The 23,354-nt window shown below is 42.1% G+C and overlaps 1 protein-coding gene across 12 annotated transcripts in view; it reads left to right on the top strand.

The window, feature by feature from the left end:
* Positions 1-18,619, top strand: part of LOC147339529 (serine/threonine-protein kinase BRSK2-like) — a 151,842-nt gene extending 133,223 nt beyond the window's left edge. For 4 of the 12 annotated variants that reach the window (XM_086295346.1, XM_086295311.1, XM_086295337.1 and 1 more), the window contains 5 exons: positions 432-555; positions 3,034-3,214; positions 5,096-5,188; positions 8,989-9,036; positions 15,972-18,619. In XM_086295346.1, the coding sequence (XP_086151472.1) occupies positions 432-555; positions 3,034-3,214; positions 5,096-5,188; positions 8,989-9,036; positions 15,972-16,189 (664 nt within the window). In that variant the 3' untranslated portion in view covers positions 16,190-18,619. The remainder of the gene's footprint in view (positions 1-431; positions 556-3,033; positions 3,215-5,095; positions 5,189-8,988; positions 9,037-15,971) is intronic. The other 8 variants (XM_086295394.1, XM_086295375.1, XM_086295385.1 and 5 more) reach the window with 4 other exon arrangements.
* Positions 18,620-23,354: the final 4,735 nt, after the last annotated feature.

Here is a 23,354-nt window from a genome sequence, read left to right as displayed (position 1 = left end):
GTGCTCATTCTGTGCAGTTATACCATGATTAATAACCAGCCAAGCTGCGTGAGTGTGCAGCTGTCCACTTCCTAGAAAAGCATGTTTGCTGTGAAAGTATCTCCTCAGTCACAGAGAAACGCGTGTGTCCCATCAGGTCTGTGTTTTGGGAAAATGCTTCAGTACAAATCTTTCAAAAGCATAATAACAATTTAAAATTAGGTAAAGTAATCATCTGCACAACTCTACGTTAGTTAGCAGTGGTGATGGAGCTGATGGAGCTGTCTGTTACAATTATTAGTCAGGTATCGGTCTCATTTGTTTGGGTTTCTTTGTAATTGTTACAATCCCACCTCTTTTCTTAGCTAGTTGTTAGTTGTTAATAAAATATAACCTGGGTATACTGAGTGTGCTTTGTAACGCTGGAACCAAACTTTGAATCTTTTCTGCAGACTGGCTAAGAAGTCATGGTTTGGAAACTTCATCAATCTGGAGAAGGAGGAGCAGATCTTCATAGTCATCAAAGACAAACCTCTTAGCTCCATAAAGGCCGACATTGTGCACGCCTTCCTTTCTGTAAGTCTCCCTCCTTACTCCTCTCTTCGGTTCTTCTAATCCTGTAACATTTCATTATTGATTACATTATGCCCGATTTGAATGATCTATGCTACAATGGAGGCTGATCTGATAAATAACTGTTCTATTGTTGTAGCTTTCTTCCTTAATACAAGAAGTCATTGCTACAACACAGCAGACTGGAAGACCCGACAGAGCATGTTCACATCAGTTTGACCTCAATCTGCCTTTTTTCCTCCCACATCTGAACTTTGTTGATGTCTCTGAAGTCTTATTCTCAGATATCAGAGAAAAAATAAAGACAATAAAATCTTTGTTAGCATTTTTGCGTACATAATTTTACAGTCTTACAGTCAGTGTTGGAACTTTTTTTTTTCATTTTTCTTAAAGAAATCACCTACATCATGTTGTTCATCATGTTTTTATGTCATGTGTAATTTCCATTGCAAATATTAATCACAGTTAAATTAACAGTGGATGCAGCTGTGATGTCATGTACACGTCCTGCGTTCTCGGGAAGTCCGGACTCCCGTGTGAACTTACAAAGTCCGGACTAGTGAAAACGCGAGTACGGACTTGTGTACATGAGTATTTAAAAATGGCCTAACAGTCTGCAGTCTATGAACAAGCTAACAATGTTCGCTCGGTGGCGAGTAGCCTTCAGTAATAGTAATAAAAATCACACAGCAATAGTACATCGAAGATACTGAAGTTTCGTCCGTCCCATTCTTCTTATGAAGTGGTGTCGGAAACGCATTCCTGCCTGTGCACTGCTGCCTCTGGGTCCATGGTGTAACTGACACCACCAACATTAACAGGCCGCTTACTAGGGGTGGGGGAAAAAATCGATACTGTGTAGTATCGTGATATTTTTTTTACTAATAATGTATCGATACAGGGACGGCAGAAATCGATATTTTGTTACAAAAAAGGTTTTTGTGCTCTGACTTCAGAGCATGTTGATCCTTTTTCTGAGCATTATGATCCTGACATTCCTTCACTGTCCAAATGTGTTTAACTTTTTTATGGCAGCAATAAACATGACAGTTTACTTATTTTCATTTAAGACATGTTTTATTTTAATTAAGTTTAAAACTTTTTTATTTAATGCAAAATTATATTTTGTTTTAATTTACTTTCAAATTCTTCAGTTGCTGAATGGGCTGCATAGTTTTCATAAATTTCATAGTTCAGAATAGCTATAATTGTACCAGATGGTTGCATTCAGTTAAGTTGGACTAGACTGTAATACAAACCGTTCAGTTTGTCAACAATAAAACTGACTAAAATGAGAGAAAGACTGAGTGCGAGACTTTGTTATTAGATAAAATGAATATTGATAAAGTTTACCTTTATGTACAGAATCTGAATATTGCAAAATATTTTTAGAAATTGCAATAATATCGTATCGTGCGTTAAGTATTGTGATAATACCGTATCGTGGGATATATGGTGATTCCCACCTCTAATGCTTACATTAGAGCTTCTTATTACATGTTTTGTTTGTGTTTCCAGCAATCAGAATCAGAGAAACTGTATTAATCCCAGATGGAAATTAAATTAGAAAAAAAAAAGGGGGGGGGGTCGGACTCAAACCCGGAGCATTAAATCTCCAAAATTGGAGAAGGCATAGAAAGGGGACAGCTTAACATGAAACAGGAAGTGACCCCCGTGTATTCTATTTATTTCAACAAAGTAACTGTATTCTGATTACCACCTATTTAAACGGTAACTGTAATGGAATACAGTTACTCATATTTTGTATTTTAAATACATGACGCTGGTATTGTGTTACTTCCCAACACTACTCACAGTGTATGTGTAAACCTTCAAAATAAAGCACAGATGAAAACCAACATTATGTTCATTATGACTCACGCTGGTACCTGGAAATACTCACTAAACAAATCAAACAGGAGGAGTAGTGATATTTTTTTTCTTCTCACATACACACGTTTGAAAAACATGATGCCTTAACTTATAGATTTTGCATTTTCATCCCAAGTTACAAAGCCTGAAATATAAGGTGAAGGTGCTCCTTCATGAGCGTGATAAAAACCTGCTATAGTGAGCGCGAAACTCACCAAGCAGGACCATAGAAGCCCAGCAGTCCAGGAGAAAAATGCAAACGCTCATGTACACCAACCAGCCATGAGATTAAAACCTGACTAATATCGTGACGATCCACGCTGGTCCTCCACAACAGCTCTGTGCAACAGCTTGCTGTCTGTTCACGTCTTGGTGTTAGCGTGGCCTCCGCTGATTACGCATCAAAATGTCACCACATGTTAGGGTGTAGCACATCCAACAGTGTCTCCTTCTGCTCCCGTCTCTTTCTCTTACATCCATGCTGCCATTTTAACTGATGTGCAAGTTGTCTTGTGTCTGCGTGCCCAGTGCTGCTGACTCAGAAGCACTCCGCCTTTGCTCTTCCACCAACCTCACCCTCCTACCCTCTCCCACCGTCTTTCTCCCCAGATTCCCAGTCTGAGCCACAGCGTCATCTCTCAGACCAGTTTCCGGGCAGAGTACAAGTCCACAGCTGGTCCGACGGTTTTCCAGAAGCCGGTGAAGTTCCAGGTGGACATCACCTACACCGAGAGCACCAGCGCCACAAAGGAGAACGGCATATATTCTGTCACCTTCACCTTGCTCTCAGGTAAACCACATACATCACAACACATAGAAAACCATGGAAACAACACTGCGCATCGAGGCATGCAGACTTGGTCAGGATGACCTGCTGAAGTTCAAGTCGAGTATCAGAATGGGGCAAAAGGGGATTTTAAGCATGGCAAGATTCTCTACAGTTTACAGAGAACAGTCTAGAAAAGGAGAAAATATCCAGTGAGCAGCAGTTTACTGGGTGATCATCCCAGTCAGAGGAACAGCAAAGCCAGCAGCAACTCAAATAACTACTCATGGCAACCAGCGTATGCTGAAGAGCTTAATAATTTTACATGGAGTGCTGCAGCATTCAGAGGCTGGAGTCAGAATTGCATGTAAACAGCAAGAATGCATGACTCCATCCTACCGTAGTACCAGTTATTATTGCCACAGCTCAGATCATCTCTGACTGCTTTCTTGAACATGGCAAGGAGTTCAGTCTACCCCTCTGGGGTCTTTTTGTTAGATCTGTGGGGGAGCGAGAGATTGGTGTCATAGATCTGAGGAATGTTTCCAGCACCTTGGTGAATCTGTGACAGTCCTGAGGGCCAAAGGAGGTCCAACCCAGTCGTAGCAAGGTGTACCTAAAAAAGTGTTTGGTGAATGAGTGTAGGTCAGGCGTGTCCAACTCCAGTGTGTCGGAACAAGGACGCATCTAAAAGCTGCAGGACGGTAGCTCTGGAGGACTGGAGTCGGACACCACTGGTATATTAAACAGGAACAAACATGCACATTTCTGCTTTGGAGAACTCGTTGGGACGCCTCAGCAACACGAACAGGGACTGTTTTCTTCTTTCCTGTGACACTGAACACAGCACTGTGCTTTTCAGTGACTGTTCTGCTCACAATCTACAACCATTTGGAGTAACTTACTGTAGCTACCACTTACAGCATGTTTATGTATGTGTTACTCACACACCAGGGAAAGCTTATTATCTGAAGCTAAACCTGCGATCTATAGCACACGTAGGTAACACAGGTTACCCGCAAGAGGTTTAGCAGTCTCTTACATTGCTGTTGCTGTCCATCAATCTGGAAAAGGCCTCTCCAAACAGCTTGACCCCATCATTCTGCACTGAGAAAGACTGTTCAGTGGAAAGTTTCCAGGAGAAAGCCCTCATGTTTGCATGTTCTGAAAGGACCACAGTACTTCTGTACGATGCCCTTTTGGCACACAAGGCCAAGATGTTTGGCATGTTATTGGACAGCACAGAGTCCAGCTGTTGGTGGGGGAGGGGTGATGATTTGGGCTTGTTTTACAGCCACAGGACTGGGAACTTTGCAGCTTTTGAGTTGACCATGAACTTCTCTGTGTACCCAAGTATTAAAGTGTTAAATCTGGAGCCAGCTGCTAAAGCTTAGCCAAAATGGTGTCATTTAGGAGGAAAGTGATCCCAAACACAGCCAGCAAAAAGAACCAAATCCAGAAGTCAGCCTGAAATGCTGCTGAACCTTAAGAGAGCCGTGCATCGGTGAATGCATAGGAACCACAACAAACTGAGACAACGCTCCAAACAAGCCGGTGTGAGAGACTGAGAAAGTCTTACAAACAATAGTTCAGATTACTGCTGCTCAATATACTGAATCATGGGTTGCACTTAGTAGAAAGCCAAAAGGAAACAGAACAGCCATCAGAGATTTGCCTGTGGTATCAGGTGATGTGGGCTTACATCTGCTGTGACTGCTGGCTGAGCTGAATCCGTGGACTGCTAGTGCTAACACTAAATGAATTCAGTGGGAAACACACAATATTGAAATTATGCTTGCAAAAACCACTCGTGCACCCCTAGTATTGCTTTTTTTAAGTACTCCTTGCAGCCCTGTGGCTACAGTGTCAAGTCTGGATTATAACACGGACCCGGTTTCTCAACAGGCCCTAGCCGACGCTTCAAGCGTGTGGTGGAGACCATCCAGGCCCAGTTGCTCAGCTCCAACGACCAGCCTGGCATCCAGCCACAAATATCCGGTAAGTGGAGTCCCTCGCCACTCGTCCTCGACCACGCCTACAACCCCCACCCTCCACGCCCTCACAACCTCCCTCCCTCCTCGCATCACAGCACAGCCACACCTGCGGCCCACCTCGGCTCAGCTTAGCCCGGCGCACTGCTTTTAGCACACGGCATTTCCACGTGCATGTCCCTGCCACATACCATGGTGTGCACGTCAACACACCAGCACACACACACACAGTCTACATGGCAGTGTTATGTACTGAGATGTATATACACATTCACAGGACTGATTACAGCCACTAAGAAGTGTATCTCAAACTGTAAATAATTCAACATAGACGAGCAGCTTGGCTCTGACCTCACACTTGACTCAGCAGAAACACACTCTCTCTCACACACACACACACACACACACACACACACACACACACACACACACACACACACCCAAGCAAACTGTAGGTTCGGCTAATGGATGTTTACAACTGTTCATTTGTGGATTAGCTGCTTGTGCATGCAGCATTTTCGTCAGCAAGAAGGAGAAAAGTACATTTGTCTGATTAGTGTCAACACGCTGGAACAATCCCACAATTCTTTCAAACCTTTGATGTGATTGGGACGTTTGCCATTATTTTGGGGGCTGCCTATATATAGATGGAAACATTAGGGAAAAAAATATGGAAGAAAAGAAAGTCTGTGTTCTCCAGCTGTCCGTGTTAGTTTTGTTTGTCAGTGTGGTATCCTGGTGGTCTTCCTCTTGTTTTATCTGTGGTTATTTACTTGATAATGGTCCCCTCTTGTGGTGAAGCAGAGAAATTACAACCTGACCTTAGCGTCACACACAGGAGCACTGACACGTAAAAGTAGTCACTCTAAGTTTTGAAATGGATGATTCTGCCAAACAGCCAGTCACGATCATTATTAGTGATATTGTGAAAGATGTCCACCTGCAGGAATCGCACACTCAGCTTAAAGGACCCACTATCAACAGTTACTGCCACAGATGGGAACTGCTATCACGCACTGTATGCACAGCCTCAGTCGCTTCCACCATTATGTAGATGTGCCAATGAGCCACATCTCTCTCTCTTTCTTATCTCTCTGTCTCTCTCCCTTTGGCCTGCCTCTCCATGTCACCCAGCTTCTGTCATCCACAGCTTCCTCTAAAGCCTCGTGGATGATTTGAATGGCTCGCATGCTGAATGAAAGCCCAGAACCATGCACATTCACACACACACACGCAGTTTTGCAAACTGGCCTCTTTACTGGGGAGAGCCAGCATTTCCATACTGTGTCGCGTTTCTCACGAATGTGTCTTGATGGTTCTGGGTGAGCTGCCATTCACACACACACTCACACACGTGACTGTCTGGTACTAAAATGAAAGCATGCTCTACAGTGTATGTCGAACAAACATGTATGTGATATGGTGTGTGTTGATCTCTGTGCAGCAGGAAGAAGGCAAATCTGCATGTGTGATAAAATGTGCTAAACCCCTGACAGCTGTAAAGACGTCAGTCTTCTGGGCTTCTGTGTGTATTTGTATATATGCAAGGTTGTGGAAGGTGAATGTAAAGAAATGTCAGCCATGTGAATGTTCAGCCTATTTCTCACTTTCTTGCTGATAAACAGCTACAGAGGAGCAAGTTTCTCCCCGTGGTTGTTTAGTTTGGCCCCACAGTTGTGATGATGATGATGATTAGGGCTGGGTCGTCACTGATTTCTAGAATCGCTTCAATTCCGATTCACAAGGTCCCGAATCGATTCGATTCAATTCGATTCAATTTTGAATCGGGGAAATTTTGCCTCAGACAGTCAGAAATATTATAATTCTGATCACTTATCAGTACATATCGATATTTTTATATATATAAAAAGAAAGCTGCCACTTGTGAGACTTTATCAAAGGTGTGAGCATCACAGCAGAGGCCTTTGTGTCAAAGTAACTGAAGATAAAACACAGAAAAACATGAAGGTGATTTCCTGGTCGGGGTTTTTAGCAAAGTTACAGAGGTTTGATTAGAGACACAGCATTTTGCAATTTAAAATTTTAAAAAGTTTACATTTGTTCAGTATTGAACAGCAGAAATGAGGCTTTCTTGTCAGAAGTAAAAAAAAAAACAGCGGCCAACACCGTAGACTTGTGGGTAATAAGTAAGCGAATAATGCAAAAAACGGATTTTTAGATGGGAAACTGTTCCTGAGAGAGAGAGAGAGAGAGAGCTCTACATGCAGTGTGATTTTTATCGTGGTGGAAGCAAAGCAGCAAAAGTCAGAGGAAATTCATGACTATGTTTATGTGAAGCGTAGTTTGGATCGTCTTTTGCTGCTGGTTCAGTCAGTATTGTTCGGAGAGAGATGAAACCTGCAGCTTCAGAATCGAGCGCAAAAAGGACGTAAACACAAAACGAGCTGCCGACGCTTCAAAACCAGCGAGCTGTCGGCTTTCAGCCCCGACGACATGTCCGTGTTCGTGCCGTCGGGGGATAAAGGCGACAGCTCACTGATTCTGATGCGTTGGCGGCTTCGCGTTTTGTGTTTATGTCTTTGAGCAGAATCCGTGTTCCTGCTCTCATTTACTCTTTTAGCTGTTTGGTGGTTGTAGAAATTTTGTGAGGTTCAACCTGAGATTATTTAAAAATGGATTCAGGATTTTAATGAATCGATATCACGTTATCCAAGCTAGAATCGATTTTAATCGATAAATCGATCATCAAAACCCAGCCCTAATGATGATGTTTAGATTTTACTTCTTACCCAAAGATTTAGAACAGTCACAGTGGTGCACTAGCTTCTTTTTGTCTTCTTTTTTCGAATCCAGTCCATGCTAGCTTTGTCAGAAAGTCGTGTTCGATTGTTCTTTCTAAAAAACAACAACAAAGAGGTTCAGGTACGTTTGAATTAGGAGGGCAAACCAACACGTGAGGGACGTACTTGCATTGTACAATCATGTCAACATCTTTTAAAAGATCGGGAAGGATTGTGAACGTTCAGCACAGAGAAGTTTTGCTCTCTGCTTCCCTAAACCCAAAGTCTTTGCAAACAGAGATCAGACTGTAAATCGCTCGCTCTGTAGCACAGTTGGGCCTTTAAGTCTCATTATTTCACAGTTTTTGATGAGACCGGTCCACATTACCAAGGAATGCTTTATTTTTTGCATATATATTTGTTTTGAGACTGAAAGAGTTGAGGACATAAAAAGAAAAATCAGGCAAGACTTTACACCATCTGCAGATATCCATCCACTCCATAATTACAGTAAGATGTCATTTTTAGGACATTTATTTACAGCACTTGTCCCTGCTAAGAAAGTATCTGCTTACACGACCAACAAATGTTGAGATTTTTTCTTTCTGTCAGTTTTCTTTAGGTGTTTTTTTCATTTTCACTCATTTCACCAACATCCTGTAAAGTTTGGTTCCTATAGAAAAATGGAACGAGAGCGTCAGACTAGCTCGCCACGCTGACTAAACTGTTTGCAGCAGGTTCGCCCATAATATGCTGAATATAAGTTAGTAGGCTCAATACTCCCAACATTAAGGTTTTTCAGTTGGATGTTGGATTAAGTCGACGTGTTTCTACCTAAACCAATCTAGCAATGACTGAAACACAGAAAATATCACAACAAGGAAGGATCGCAAAATAGCAAACAGGAGAAAGAAATGAGCTGAACATTCATGTGTTTGGAGTCCACTCATGCCAAGAGGGAGTGTAATGTGTTGCCCTGCTGATGTTGGGCTTCAGCTCATGTGTTGATGAAGCACACGGCCTCAGTGCGTGGGTTGGTGTTTCTGACACTGTCCTTTGCTCTCAGATGGCTCTCAGCGCTCAGCTTCTTTGCCCAGTAAATCCTCCAAGCGTGGTAAGGCCCAGAGCGTCCGGGAACTCCCGGCAAACCACCTTAACTCTGGCTTTTAACACACTGGCAACGTCCTGGAGGCCCTTTCACCAACACACTCTGTCTGCACTAACACGTGTGTCTGGGAGCGTGTGAGCTGCAAATAAAATATAATTCATCGTAACAAGTCATTTTAATGGAAAGAAATGGAGTATTTTCAATGAGGAGTAGAAAGTGCTTTGGGGGTTTTTACAAGAAACTGAATCCACAGGAAGGCTTCTTAGAGGCACCTCTTCATTTTTCCAGTTGTTTATTCTGAGACAAACATTAGTGTTGATGAGGGCTTTTGAAATTTGGTCTCTTTAAAAAAAATATGCCCAGAATGTGCGCAACTCAGTGACTTCTTTTAATCAAACAAAACCAATGTGATGCATCAACATACTGAGCCAATTTCTGACCCAAGCTCCACCAGTGTCAGTAACACAGGCATGTTTAAGTTTTATTGGATTTTAATAATGCTCTTTGAATAGGAACTTTTTTTAAAAATGTAATTAACTAATATTTCTTATGGCTCATTTTAGCTAGTCAGTTTTAGCTTTTCAGCTAGGACCAAGCGAGTCTGGGCGCAGGTTTATCTCAGTGGGTGAGCAGGCGACCGTGTGGCCGGAGATCCTGAGCTCGAGTCCGATCCGCTGCATGTCTTCTTCCCTCTCTCCCGGTTTTCCTGTCTGTCTTCACTGTCCGAATCCAATAAAGGCCAAAAAATCATCGTAAAAAGAGGATTAAGCAAGGTATAGAAATTATTTCTAAAAATTAGATTCAAATTCTTTCAGTTTGTGCCAGAAAGATAATGCTCGTGTAGCCGCTTATTCACATTTGTTCCTGAGTCTTTCTTTTTCAAATTTTCTTTAATTTGATGAATATATCATTCTGAAACAAAAAAATATAATTTTTGTTGACTGATGAAAGTCATGAACAATAAGAAAACAACGTATGATGACAGCAGTGTGTTAAAAATTAGTGCTGTCAGCGTTAATCTCATTAAAATGACGTTAACGCCATAACCGCATTAACGCGTTACGTTAGCGAGTTAGTGCGTGGGGCTGCAGGACATCAAGGTGTTAGCGCAGTTAGCTCGTTAATGCGATAGCCCCGTCCAGCCCCACGCACGGGGCGATCCACGCTAACGTAGATTTGCCGTGTTAATGCGGTTTTGGCGTTAACGCCATTTTAATGAGATTAACGCTGACAGCACTATTAAAAAGGTTTTCACCTGACAAATCTAAAAGGGCCTCATTGTTAGTGTTTAACAACTTTTTTTTATTGACGGACAATAAAAAATAATTTGTTCAAAAGCCACACAGACTGACCATTAAGCTTTCTAAACACAGAGACATCCAGTTTATGATTTCATAAGGACGATGATGGAAAGCAGTGAATTCTCCAGTCTGAGGGGCAATGGGCATCTTTCTTTATGTAAAAGATTATTTTAAATGTAGTGGGGCCCACTAATTGGCCACTTGGTCAAAGTTACTGGGCTATGTAGTGTCAGTGATGTTTCCACGGTAGTTTTGGCTGAGTTAGGGAACACAATGACTTGATACGATGACTATATTTCTGTGTGTTTGGGGTTGGAGGTTGGCATTGGGGCTTTACTAGCCTGATTAAGCCTTTGCATGATAATGCTTGATACCAGGTTGTTCACCCCTCCTCTATAACTCTCCATATTTAACCTCACTTGAACAAAAGATCAGACACAAATGGAACACATGTGTGCGTGTTGTCAGAGGGGGACGATGGTAAGTTCTCAGGACACGCCTTCACTCTTCACGCACATTCAAAACCAACACCAACAGATGCTCACTGAAGGATGTACCGTTTTAAACTAACCCTGTAATGTGTATTAATGTGTGCACCGTGCTGTATTGTTGCATGTTTTATTCATTCATTGCTGTTTAAAAGCACTGATCAAAAGACTTATCAAATGTTGTTGTGATGGATGTTGGTATAATGGGGAGTTAACTGGAGCTTTGGAAGACATTTGCACTGACATGGTTTACCGCCCTTTATTTCACTGCTTAATGCAAAAGTAACACAATAAAAAACAATGGTTAGAGACTGCAGCACGGTTATCATGATTATTGTGATTGTGTGCAATGAACTCATTGTTGCCACTTCTGCATCCATTCATAGCCAGATTAACACTGGGATTTCCAGGCTTCTACCGTTCTACCTTTAAAAGCCGGAGAGCAGTCAAATGCTGGAAGTGGAAGCTAAATTGGCTAGTCATTCATATGTATATTAGGTCGTTACCTAGGAATTCTGGAGGGAGGGGAGTGGGGGTGAGTGATTGAGGGGGTGGGGGAGTGGAGTGTTTCAGTTTGCCATCTTAGGGAGAAATCAACACATGTCCTTTGTATGTCCTTTGTTGCTGACATTTATTGATGAAAACAGTACAAAAAACCAACCATTTGTACACATATTTACAAATTATGATAAAAAGTGAGTGAGTACATTTCAACATTTTCAGCAATCACTCACAATCCTGGCACTGCCACGGTATCTGTCGTCTGCATTTACCACATGTGTACCTGTAGCAGTGAACACGTCGCACAGTGGCCTGATTTTTTTTGCATCTGTGTTTGACCTGACACGTGGCCCTTTTTCCAGGGCTCGGTGTGGAGGGTTGTGTCCGAAGCAACTGATCTTTTCTTGCCTTCTTCGCAGCTACATGAAAGCGAGCCAACTCCCTTGCAAGCTCCACCAGGAAGTCCACCCGTCTTTCCTTCGTCCCGGTGCATGCTTGATACAGCACATGTGCATTCAGTGCTGCCATGTCAATCATGTTATAAAACACGGCGACTGGCCAGCGCCGTGTTCCTTTGCGGACAGTGTACTCCCGAACCATCTGGTCCATCACATCCACGCCACACTTTGTTTTGTTGTAAAGGGTGACAGTGTTTGGCTTCCTTTTGGTAGTGTTATCAGTCTGAACCACGCTGTGCATGCTGCTAAGAATATAGACTGTCTTCTTCCGTTTGGCCGCATACGCCGTCAGCGTGGCAGCAGAGGTTGAAAACACCTAAGAAATAAGATAAATTGTTATTTCCATAGCCCTTTTACACACAATGAAACACATAAACATAGAACCACAAAAGACCTGCAACATACCTGAGTGGTGAATTCATTGCGATCTGTCTGTCTAGTGGATTGAGGAATTTCCCTGTGAATCTTGTTGACTGTGCCGAGGATGGTGGTTTTCCGTCCAAGAAGTTTTTGCGCAAGTAAAAGCGATGTGAAGAAATTGTCCGTGGTAACATTTCTGCCCTTGTCTAGGAATGGTTCCATCAGCCTCATTACTACATTTTCAGAAAGTCTCTCCCCAGTGGGACGATTGGGGTCCTTGCCAAGATATGGGAAGACATTGCAAATGTACTTGGATTTTAGGTCGCAGGCCACCCAAAACTTGATCCCAAACTTGTCCGGTTTACTTGCAATATACTGCAGGAAACAGCACCGAGTCTTTGATGGGAAAAGCTGTTCATCAACGGTGATATGTAGACCAGGGTTGTAGCACGTGATGCAGTTGGTGACAAATGATCCCCACACACTGGAAATTGCAGCGAACTTATCAGTCTTTGCTCGATCACTGCGGGTGGACTTGTCATCAAAGCGTAGGTGTTGCATGATGTCTTGGAAGCGGTTTCGTGCCATAGTTCCAATTATCTGTGGGTTTCCCAGGTTTGCTGACCAGCCTGAACTAATGGCATTTATTGCAATTGTCATCTTGCGGGGGGTTTACAGGGTTCCATCGGTAAATGACTGCTGGTCAGCAAACCTGGGAAACCCACAGATAATTGGAACTATGGCACGAAACCGCTTCCAAGACATCATGCAACACCTAAGCTTTGATGACAAGTCCACCCGCAGTGATCGAGCAAAGACTGATAAGTTCGCTGCAATTTCCAGTGTGTGGGGATCATTTGTCACCAACTGCATCACGTGCTACAACCCTGGTCTACATATCACCGTTGATGAACAGCTTTTCCCATCAAAGACTCGGTGCTGTTTCCTGCAGTATATTGCAAGTAAACCGGACAAGTTTGGGATCAAGTTTTGGGTGGCCTGCGACCTAAAATCCAAGTACATTTGCAATGTCTTCCCATATCTTGGCAAGGACCCCAATCGTCCCACTGGGGAGAGACTTTCTGAAAATGTAGTAATGAGGCTGATGGAACCATTCCTAGACAAGGGCAGAAATGTTACCACGGACAATTTCTTCACATCGCTTTCACTTGCGCAAAAACTTCTTGGACGGAAAACCACCATCCTCGGCACAGTCAACAAGATTCGCAGGGAAATTCCTCAATCCACTAGACAGACAGATCGCAATGAATTCACCACTCAGGTATGTTGCAGGTCTTTTGTGGTTCTATGTTTATGTGTTTCATTGTGTGTAAAAGTGCTATGGAAATAACAATTTATCTTATTTCTTAGGTGTTTTCAACCTCTGCTGCCACGCTGACGGCGTATGCGGCCAAACGGAAGAAGACAGTCTATATTCTTAGCAGCATGCACAGCGTGGTTCAGACTGATAACACTACCAAAAGGAAGCCAAACACTGTCACCCTTTACAACAAAACAAAGTGTGGCGTGGATGTGATGGACCAGATGGTTCGGGAGTACACTGTCCGCAAAGGAACACGGCGCTGGCCAGTCGCCGTGTTTTATAACATGATTGACATGGCAGCACTGAATGCACATGTGCTGTATCAAGCATGCACCGGGACGAAGGAAAGACGGGTGGACTTCCTGGTGGAGCTTGCAAGGGAGTTGGCTCGCTCTCATGTAGCTGCGAAGAAGGCAAGAAAAGATCAGTTGCTTCGGACACAACCCTCCACACCGAGCCCTGGAAAAAGGGCCACGTGTCAGGTCAAACACAGATGCAAAAAAAATCATGCCACTGTGCGATGTGTTCACTGCTACAGGTACACATGTGGTAAATGCAGACGACAGATACCGTGGCAGTGCCAGGATTGTGAGTGATTGCTGAAAATGTTGAAATGTACTCACTCACTTTTTATCATAATTTGTAAATATGTGTACAAATGGTTGGTTTTTTGTACTGTTTTCATCAATAAATGTCAGCAACAAAGGACATACAAAGGACATGTGTTGATTTCTCCCTAAGATGGCAAACTGAAACGCTCCACTCCCCCACCCCCTCAATCACTCACCCCCACTCCCCTCCCTCCAGAATTCCTAGGTAACGACCTAATATACATATGAATGACTCCAGCATTTGACTGACTGCTCTCCGGCTTTTAAAGGTAGAAACGCAAAATGATGACTCCGCGGGGGTCTAAGGTAGAAAACCAAAATGACTGCTCTCCGGGGGTCTAAGTTTAATAAACTGGTAAAGATCTGTTGCCCTTCTAAATAGACAGAAATGTATACTAACTGATTAGAGTCCAGCCAGAACCTCAGAGATCTAAACAGAAATTCCTGATGTAGTTGCTGCAGGACAGCGATTTAACTGCAGAATGACAAAGTCACTCAGCAACTTTGTCTTCATATAGAAATATAACCAGGATGCAAACAGCTGAGTCATGTCTGACGAGATGCATCTAAGAGAAGCTGCAGTCATTGGCACAAACCAACTCTGATTGATTGTAATTTCCTTTTGTAAATTAGGGGACAGTTTGCAGACCTTCCCTCACCAGCTGTCCTGTGTAAACACTGTGCTTGTTTCAGCTGCAGTCAGTCACCAAATGTGAAAAAAATCAATGTAGGGAAAACCACCAATTTTTTTTAATCTCCTCTATTCACAAGGAGGATGCTGTCCTATTTTTACTCTGTTGCAGGGAAGATGTGGAAGACTAAGAGTGCTCTTAGAGTCTGTATCTCTAGAGTCTGCTGAGAATCGGGACATTTTTTAATTTTTCACTGTCACAATAAACCAGTTATTTGATCATCTACAGTACAGACGGTGGCTTTTATTAAATAACACGTTAATGCTGCATTAACAAAATTAGAAAGTAATGCAGGCTCAAAGCCTGTTACGACAGGCTGACTAAGCTTTTTTATCAAAAATATTTTATTAGACATAGCCACTGCGATCTCGCCCTTCGGTTTGTCGACATACGTTCTTGAGCCGTTTGTGCTGTGAAGTCATATTTTTTAATGTTTGTGGGGAAACACTTTTGGACTCAAATGGCTAAAATTATCATCTGTTGAGGGTGGCAGTCTATGTGTTGGTGGTTTATGAAAATGTAATTGAACGCTGTTTAAAGAGCACAAATTATACCATTTGGAATCATTCTTGTGTACAGCAGTGAAGCAAAAAAGTGAACTTTTAAGCCATATGTTCCTATTGGTTTTTCCCTTACAGCTTCATAGTTGTACTATGGTTTTACAGGAAACACTGAGTCCTGGGTTTTTAGTCATTTATTTTTTTTAACAAAGACTTCAATTTACTGATCCCTCTAAAAACCCCGCAAGAAATGTCCCTCTAGGCTAGCTGTTGAAACCAAAAGCTGAACCCAGGTATCCGTCAGGTCATGATAAACTTCCAGTTTAAAATCTCTTCCCTCTGCGGTGTCAGCTGAGATTTGGTGGCGCGGTTCTGATGGTAAGATTCAAAATGTCTTCCAGTGCTCCTGTTGGTTCTCCATGTTGCAGGGAAACTGAGACTCAGAGACCAAAAAAACCTCTCGCAGTAAAAGTGATGGAAGTCCTGATACAACCAGTGTCGTTTTGGTGCCACCTCTTCTTCGTCTGGCCTGAAAACAAAAGCTCTGACTTCAGTTGTCTCGGTCGCAAGAGTCTCCTTTCCTAGCTCCACTCCTCTCATTCCTCCATCACGTCCTCTTCCTCTCCTCATGTTAACCTCATTGCTCATTTGTTGTTTGTTCTCTCTCTCTCTCTTTCTCTTTTTTCTTTTCTTCCCGTCTGTGTAGGCAGCCCGTTGAGTAACTTCTTTGACGTAATTAAACAGCTTTTTTCAGACGAGAAGAACATCCAAGCGTCCCACTCCCCCGGCGCCACGCCTAGCTCCCCCACCAAGCATACCCCCAGCAGCAAGCCCAACCAGCCCCCACCTAATGACTCTAAATGCCCCCCTGGCAAAGACAAAACAAAGATGGCTGCCAGCAGCAGGACACAGGAACAACCTTAAGGAGCCGTAGCTGTGCATGACTAGATGAAAGCAGTAATCAGGTCATTAAATAAGAGAAATTAGGAGAGCTGCTAACTTTGCCCTTTAGTTAAGAATAAAACAAGAAGATCTACTTTTTGCCTATAAATTTTGTACTTAATAATGGGAATGGCTATTTCAGTTTAAAGGTCGATCAGTATTTTACAATAAGTAGCAGATGTAGCTTCGTCGTCCCTACCTTGTGTCCCTCTCTGTGTCCTCCTCACATGTGTGATGGCTTGACTTGTCTCTGCCACCAGGGATCATCCATAATAACTATTAACCTTGGCGAGATGGCTGACAGCGGCCTGCTGGGCCTGCCAGCACCAGGAGAGTTTGAAACTGGAAAAGACTGAGGACCACTTCCCTAGCCCACTTGAATCCACTCCCCCCGCCCTATATCTTTGAGTCTCTTCCTGCTGCCGCATCAGTAGAGTACACTTCACCCCGCCAGACCAAACACAGACACGTCTTGGAAGACTTGTAAAAAGAAAAAAAGCCTTAAGACAGTGACGTTTGTCAGTCTGCACACATGTATACCCTCTCCCTCTTTCTTCCATTTCTCCTACATGTACATAAAAAAATGCACCCACACATACACCTCGGCATAAACAACCTGTTCGCGTGATGAACTTGAAATCGAGATGGGATGCAGGAGCGATGGAAGAAAGCAAAGGTGGACGGATGGATCAACAAACACTGGCTGGATTGTAATTCTTTTTAAAATCATATTTCTTTGTGAGCAGCAGGTTCTTTTAGCTCGCTCTGTGGTGTTTCTGTACATGGGTTCTTGCAATTAAAGACTGCCCATAAAAGTATGATAAAGAGGGTTGGCGGTGGTAATATTATATAAATGAATGATCTATTCTGTTGTACAGACTAAACTATGTCCCTGCTTAGTGTCAAAAAGTGTAGTAGTGGCATTATGTTTTAGAGTTTTTGCCATATTTTCTTTTGTATTCACGAACAGGCACGGCCACACCAGCATTTGAAATGTTTCATTGTAACAGTAGATGGTGCTCACATACAGGAAGAGACCTGCAACAGAGGTCGTGGGGAGTCAAGAAATAATGCAACTGCTAGCGATAACGGCAAAACAACCTTTGTTAATGTGAGGTACACGAATAGTAATCTAAATGAGCTAGTTAGCTAGCTGCAGACTTGCTAGCTAAACTTAGTTTCTCACTTCAGACGGAAGAGCCCATTACGGTAAAAAATAGAAAATGCTCAAAAAGCCATCTTGGATTTAGCGCTAGCAAGTTCTTGCTAGCTAGCGCGTTGACCGTTAACATTGCCCAGGAAATTTTGCTGGTGTGACCAGGCCTTTTTGCTTAGTCGTCTCCTTTTTATTTTGCACTTTGAACACTTGTCTTGAGTTACACCATTTCAGTATGTTTTAAATTTTCTCTTTTATTCCCCAAGTTCTTTTAGATTATCTGCAGGTTTCAGACAATATTGAACTGCTGTGTATATTTTTGTACTTTACTGTATTTTGTCATTTTTTTAATTTAATTTATTATTGTTTATTTATATGAAAGATGTAGAGAATGTTTCTTAATGTCAGATTATTTAAGGATATTTTTGTCATGTTTAATTTATTTGACCACTGAGAAATGAAAACATTTGTGTCTGTTTGTTGCTTTCCCTGGGTTTTGATGCAAGAAACCTTGTAATATATGTTTGGGAAAATAATTTACTGTAATTTAAGAATGTAGTTTTAGCCTCTTTGAGAGGAACAAACCCTTTGTTGATAACTGTCCTTTTCCCCATGCCCCGTGCGCGTATGACGGCTCAGAACTCACCAAACACTCATTCTGTAAATAAGCCGAGTTTACTGGCAAGCTTATTTAAAAAAGAAAAGAAAAAAACCACAAAAAAACAAGGGGATCCCTATTCTTAGCTTTGACCTTGTATGGTTGTTTGCATGTTCAGCATTTGTCTTTTCTTTGCATGTTGTCGTTGGAATTGTTCTCCTCTTCCCCTTTTCTCTACACGTTTCAGTTCTTTATGTGCATTCATTTGAATTTGCCTTTTTGTTTTTTTACATTTTCATTTAATTTGCTGTCCTTTCTCTTTTTTGATTACTGTGTGCACACAGTAACCGTGCAATGCATTCTCCTTACTCATTCTCTCAAAGAGGGACCTTGCTGGCAATTGGGTCACTCACTCAGCCCATCTGGGTGTGTGTTGAGTTGTCAGAAAGGAAAATTAAAGCAATACCTTTCATCATTCGCTTTCCTCTTTTTCTACTGTGGGAATCCAGAGCACACAGAATGGACTCTTCGGTACTGAGCGCTACTACTGAGCAGGATAACCATTTGCAATGTATTCCCTTGTGATGTTACTGTGAACAACTTCAGTGCTAAAGGAAATAAATCTGTTGACTTTGGAGTAGTATTTGTGTTGCGCCTTTTTTTATTTTATTTATTAGGTTTATTCGTGTAAAGAAGTAAATCTTATATGTTCAGAGTTCCAGTAGTGAAAAATGCACAATTTCTGTTCAAATCTTGGCCTTTCAGACTTTCTGCTGCTCTAATAACTGGTCCAACATGGCCGGTGTCCTGCAGGTTTTAGATCTCACCCTGCGTCAACACGCCTGATTGGTTCATTACCAGGCCTCTGGAGAACATCAGGACATGTTGAGGTCATTTAGCCATTTAAATCAGCTATGTTGGATCACGGACACATCTAAACCTGCAGGACACCGGCCCTCGAGGCCTGGAGTTGCCCACCCCTGATATAGACCAAGATGGCTTGAATGAACCTTTACATTGTCTTTGTTACATTACTACTTTGATGGTCCACCATTCTTCCAAAACATACTTTGGTGTTTTGATGATAACCCTGGAAAAATCTGTGTGACCCGTTGGTTCAGTAGAGCTGATCAGTTGCAAAAATGAAAGTCTGCTTCTGTGATCTGCACGTCACCTTCATTGGGTTGTTGTTTATCCTCAGTCAGCCAATCAAAATGACGTAAGACTCTTCACCTGAAATACCTTTTTGTTGAGAACTTGGGGGAAGACCTCCTTAAATTAGCGTTTCTTTCTTGCAAGTAGTGCTACTGCATAAACGTAATGGTCATAACTCCCTAGTAATGCTGCAGCCAAGCATAGAAAATACTTAAATTATACTAAACATCATATTAAAGCAGTCAGTTGAAAGAAATCAATTCTGCAAGTTACAGTTCTTAGATCATTTAAAAGACTAATGTACATCAAAGTGCTTCACAATAAAACCGCAGTGCAGGCAGGGCAAAGTACAAATAGTACAATTATACTTAAAATTGCATTAACATGGTGTAGTGCAGGCAAACTAATTTGAAAGTCAAACTAATTTGTTTCAAAAGCTAAGTACAAACAAGTGTGTTTTTAAACAGGATTTGAACAATTGAATCGATTCCAAAGTACGGATTTCGACTAGGAGGTTATTCCAGAGTCTAGGGGCAGCGATGACAAATGCACAGTCACCTCCGTTTTTTAAACGAGACCTTGGTCGCATTAGGAGCAGTTGGCTGGAGGATCTTAGTGCTCTCTTTGCGTTGTACGGATCAAGGAGATCAGTTAAGTAGCTAGGGCCCAGGTTATTTAGAATTTTAAAAGTGAGCAGAAGGATTTTGAAATCAATGCAATATTTGACGGGAAGCCAGTGTAGGTTAGCGAGGACAGGGGTGATGTGCTCATGCCTTCTAGTGCCAGTTAAGAGGCGTGGTGCTGCATTTTGGACTAATTGCAGGCACTGAAGGAGGGAGAGTTGCAATAGTCCAAACTAAAAGTGATGAAGGCATGGATAAGTTTTTCGAGTTCTTTATATGATAAATAGGGCTTAGCTTTGGAAATTTGGCGTAATTGATAAAAGCTGGTTTTTAACACAGTGGATACTTGCTTGTTTAATTTAAAAGAACTATCAATGAGCACTTCGAGGTTTCTGGCAGAATGAGAAAAGTGGCTGGCAAAAGACCCCATTGTATCAGTTAGCTGGCCCAGGGGAACGTGGCTATCAAAAGCACTAATTTCTGTTTTTCCTTCATTTAAGAGAATTCTGGGATAGCCAGTCTTTAACCTCCCACAGACATTCGAACAAAGGCGAGAGCGGGGACGAGGCATCCAAATTTAGAGGAAAGTAAATTTGGATATCATCTGCATAGTAGTGATAGGAGATGTTATGTTTTTTAAAGATGAGTCCCAAGGGCAGCATGTACAGGGAGAACAGCGTGGGACTTAATACGGACCCCTGAGGCACACCACAATTAACAGGGGAAGAAGAGGAAGAGTATTTCCCCATGGTGACAGAGAAGTATCTGTCTGATAGATACGATTTAAACCATGAAAGAACATTACCTTTAAGGCCAACTACATGTTCTAGCCTTGTTAGGAGAATATTATGGTCTAGCGTATTGAAAGCAGAAGTTAAATCTAATAAGACTAGAGTCACAGGGCGGCAGTTAGGAGGAGATCATTAAAACCTCTCAATAAGGCTGTCTCGGTACTATGACAGGGTTTGAATGCAGATTGAAATTTGTCACTGACACCACGTCTCTAAGAGGGACTATTTGTTTTTACATTTTAGACATGAAAGGAAGTTTAGAGGACTGTTGGGGTCAGCGTTGCTTTTCTTGATTACAGGTTGTACGGCTGTGTGTTTGAAGGCAGTCGGAACCAGTGGCGTGTCTAGAAAATTTTTGTTGGGGGGCCAGGTAGGGGCACAGATTTGGAGAAGGGTGGCAGATGTAATCTAATGTTAAAAAAAAATTCTACCAAGCGTTAACCATAATTCAATAACCCTATAAACCTAATAACCGAATGCGCTTTTAACTCTTATTAGAATGAGATTTTAAACACTACAAGTGGGATAATATACAAATATTACATTTCATTAAATTTAAAAAAAACTGTTATTTAAAGAAGGATTTTGTTTTACTTTCCAATTATGTGGCACAATACATATATTTGCTTAGTTAATTATTTATCCCCAAATATTAGGATCGGTTGAACACTTGACAATATAAACATCCCTTCCTTGCATTTTCCTTATTCATTCTCACATACCTTCATTTGTAGAACTCACAGGTGACAATGATGACTGCTGCTCAGTCCACCTTTCCCTGACATTGCTCTCTGCTTCTGGGTGTATTTTAGCCTTCTTAAGAAAGAAATTCTCAATATTTTGAGATCTTTTCATTCTTTCTCTTCTTTTATCTCTACTGGTTGGCCCTGAAGTAATAAAGCAAAAACTTATGTCACAAACAACAACTTTCCTGATGTATGACCTTGACTAGAAGTCAGGGATGTCAAATTCTGGCCCTCATGGACCCCTATCATGCACGTTTTAGATGTTACCTATACCAACAGAGCCAATTCAAATCAAATAATCCCCAAACACCTAGTTGTGCAGAAGTCTGTAAATGATTCTTTAAATCAGCTGTGTTGAAGTATGGAAACATCTGAAACCGGGAGACCAGGAGCCTTGAGATCCAGAACTGCACATCCCTGCAGTGAACATGGCACAGGGGTGATTTACACTCTATTCATAACATGGAGCTGGCAGATAGGATAAGTAATGAGAGAAATTAGCTAAACCGCACAGTGTAGTGTAAGTGCTGCCTTATGGTCAACTTTGGTAATATTGATGTATAAAGAACAACACTGGCTGGTGATGAAGTACAGTCAGCTGGCATGGTGACACTGCCAGTATTAACCTGCAACCAAATCTGCAGCTCCACACAGCAATGTTACGACTTGGATTATATCTTATAACTCATAACTCTTATGCTAGCTCCCCCCAGCAGCCTACTGTCTGAAATATGCGACGGCTGCAATAATTCTTTAAGTGTTATTTTTTTCCTTGGTATTCTAATTTCACCGAAGTTTACTAAACTCAACAAACTTAATATTACTTACAGGGACATTTATTCTCTCCTCATTATCTTTTGCCGAAAAATAGTTTTTCCTAACGTGATGCTCATAGTGCAGAAGCTGATGCTGCATTCACTTGCACTCAGATATCCGAGCTTAACTGTTAAAACATAATCGTACATTTGATTGAATTTTATTGTTTTAGCTTTGGGGTGGCACCTGGGGTGGCCTGTGCCACCCCGCTGGACACGCCACTGGTCGGAACACAGCCTGATGACAGTGAAGAGTTCATTAGAAGTAAAATAGAGAGACCGATAGTAGTCAGAGGTTCCTTATTAATGTGGGAAGGCAGAATGTCATGCAGCGTATTAGAGTTACTCATATGATCAATAATTTCTTTCAGAGTCGAAAAAGATACAGGCTCAAACTGTTGAAAAACCATAGAGCATTCAGAAACTGGGGTTTGGTTAACTGCCGGTAGATATGGTGCCCTTAGTGCTGAAATCTATCTATCTATCTATCTATAAAGTAATGTAAGAATTTTTCACAGAGCGCCAGGGAGGCGTAGAGCAGGGATTATCAACTGAATTAAAGATTTTAAACAGAACTTGTGGCGTGTGACTGTGGTCAGTAATAAGTTCTGTCAGGAAGAAGGCTTTTGCAATTTTGACAGTCTTCTGATATTTTGATCGGCAGTTATGCAGGATTTCCAGGGACACCTGAAGTTTGCCTTTTTTCCATTTCCTCTCGGCTCGGTGACATTCACGCTTGAGAGCGCGGGTGGATTCATTCAGCCATGGTTGGTAAGCCCTTAATGGAGCCACAGTGTTTAAAATCGAGGAGCATATTGAAATAAAGGAGTTAGAAAATTCATCAACCGATATAGCTGAATTAGAGTTGGTATCATAAAAAGTAGAGTTAGTAAAGGCCACAGAGAAGCTGGTAATCTCAGGATTGTGCACACTTGGCACAATTCAATTCCACATTACAAAGTTCAATATCAAACATGACTGGGACCAAGCGTCGCTTATATCCGTAATGTGCATGTCCAGACCATATGACAATACCAGATCAAGTGTGTGGCCTTGGAGTACATGGCAGGAGGCAATTGCCGTACTCGAAATTTGTTTTTAAAGACCAAGGCTAGCCCTCCACCTCTACCCGAGGTCCTGGGACAGCTCAGAAAGGCACAGTTTGGGGGAAGAAGTTCCAAAAAGGAAAAGGACTCACAGGGGCGTACCCAAGTCTCCGTCAGGAACAAGAAATCTCACCTTGATTAGAGAAAAAAGTCATTT

This window comes from Aulonocara sp. 'chitande type north' Nkhata Bay, linkage group LG1 (genome assembly GCF_057382095.1).
Source record: "Aulonocara sp. 'chitande type north' Nkhata Bay isolate Kocher_YH1m ecotype deep benthic linkage group LG1, A_spYH_male_GT1.1, whole genome shotgun sequence".
NCBI lineage: Eukaryota > Metazoa > Chordata > Actinopteri > Cichliformes > Cichlidae > Aulonocara > Aulonocara sp. 'chitande type north' Nkhata Bay.
The sequence above is the reverse complement of the archived record's forward strand: the minus strand, read 5'-3'. Positions and strand labels throughout refer to the sequence as shown.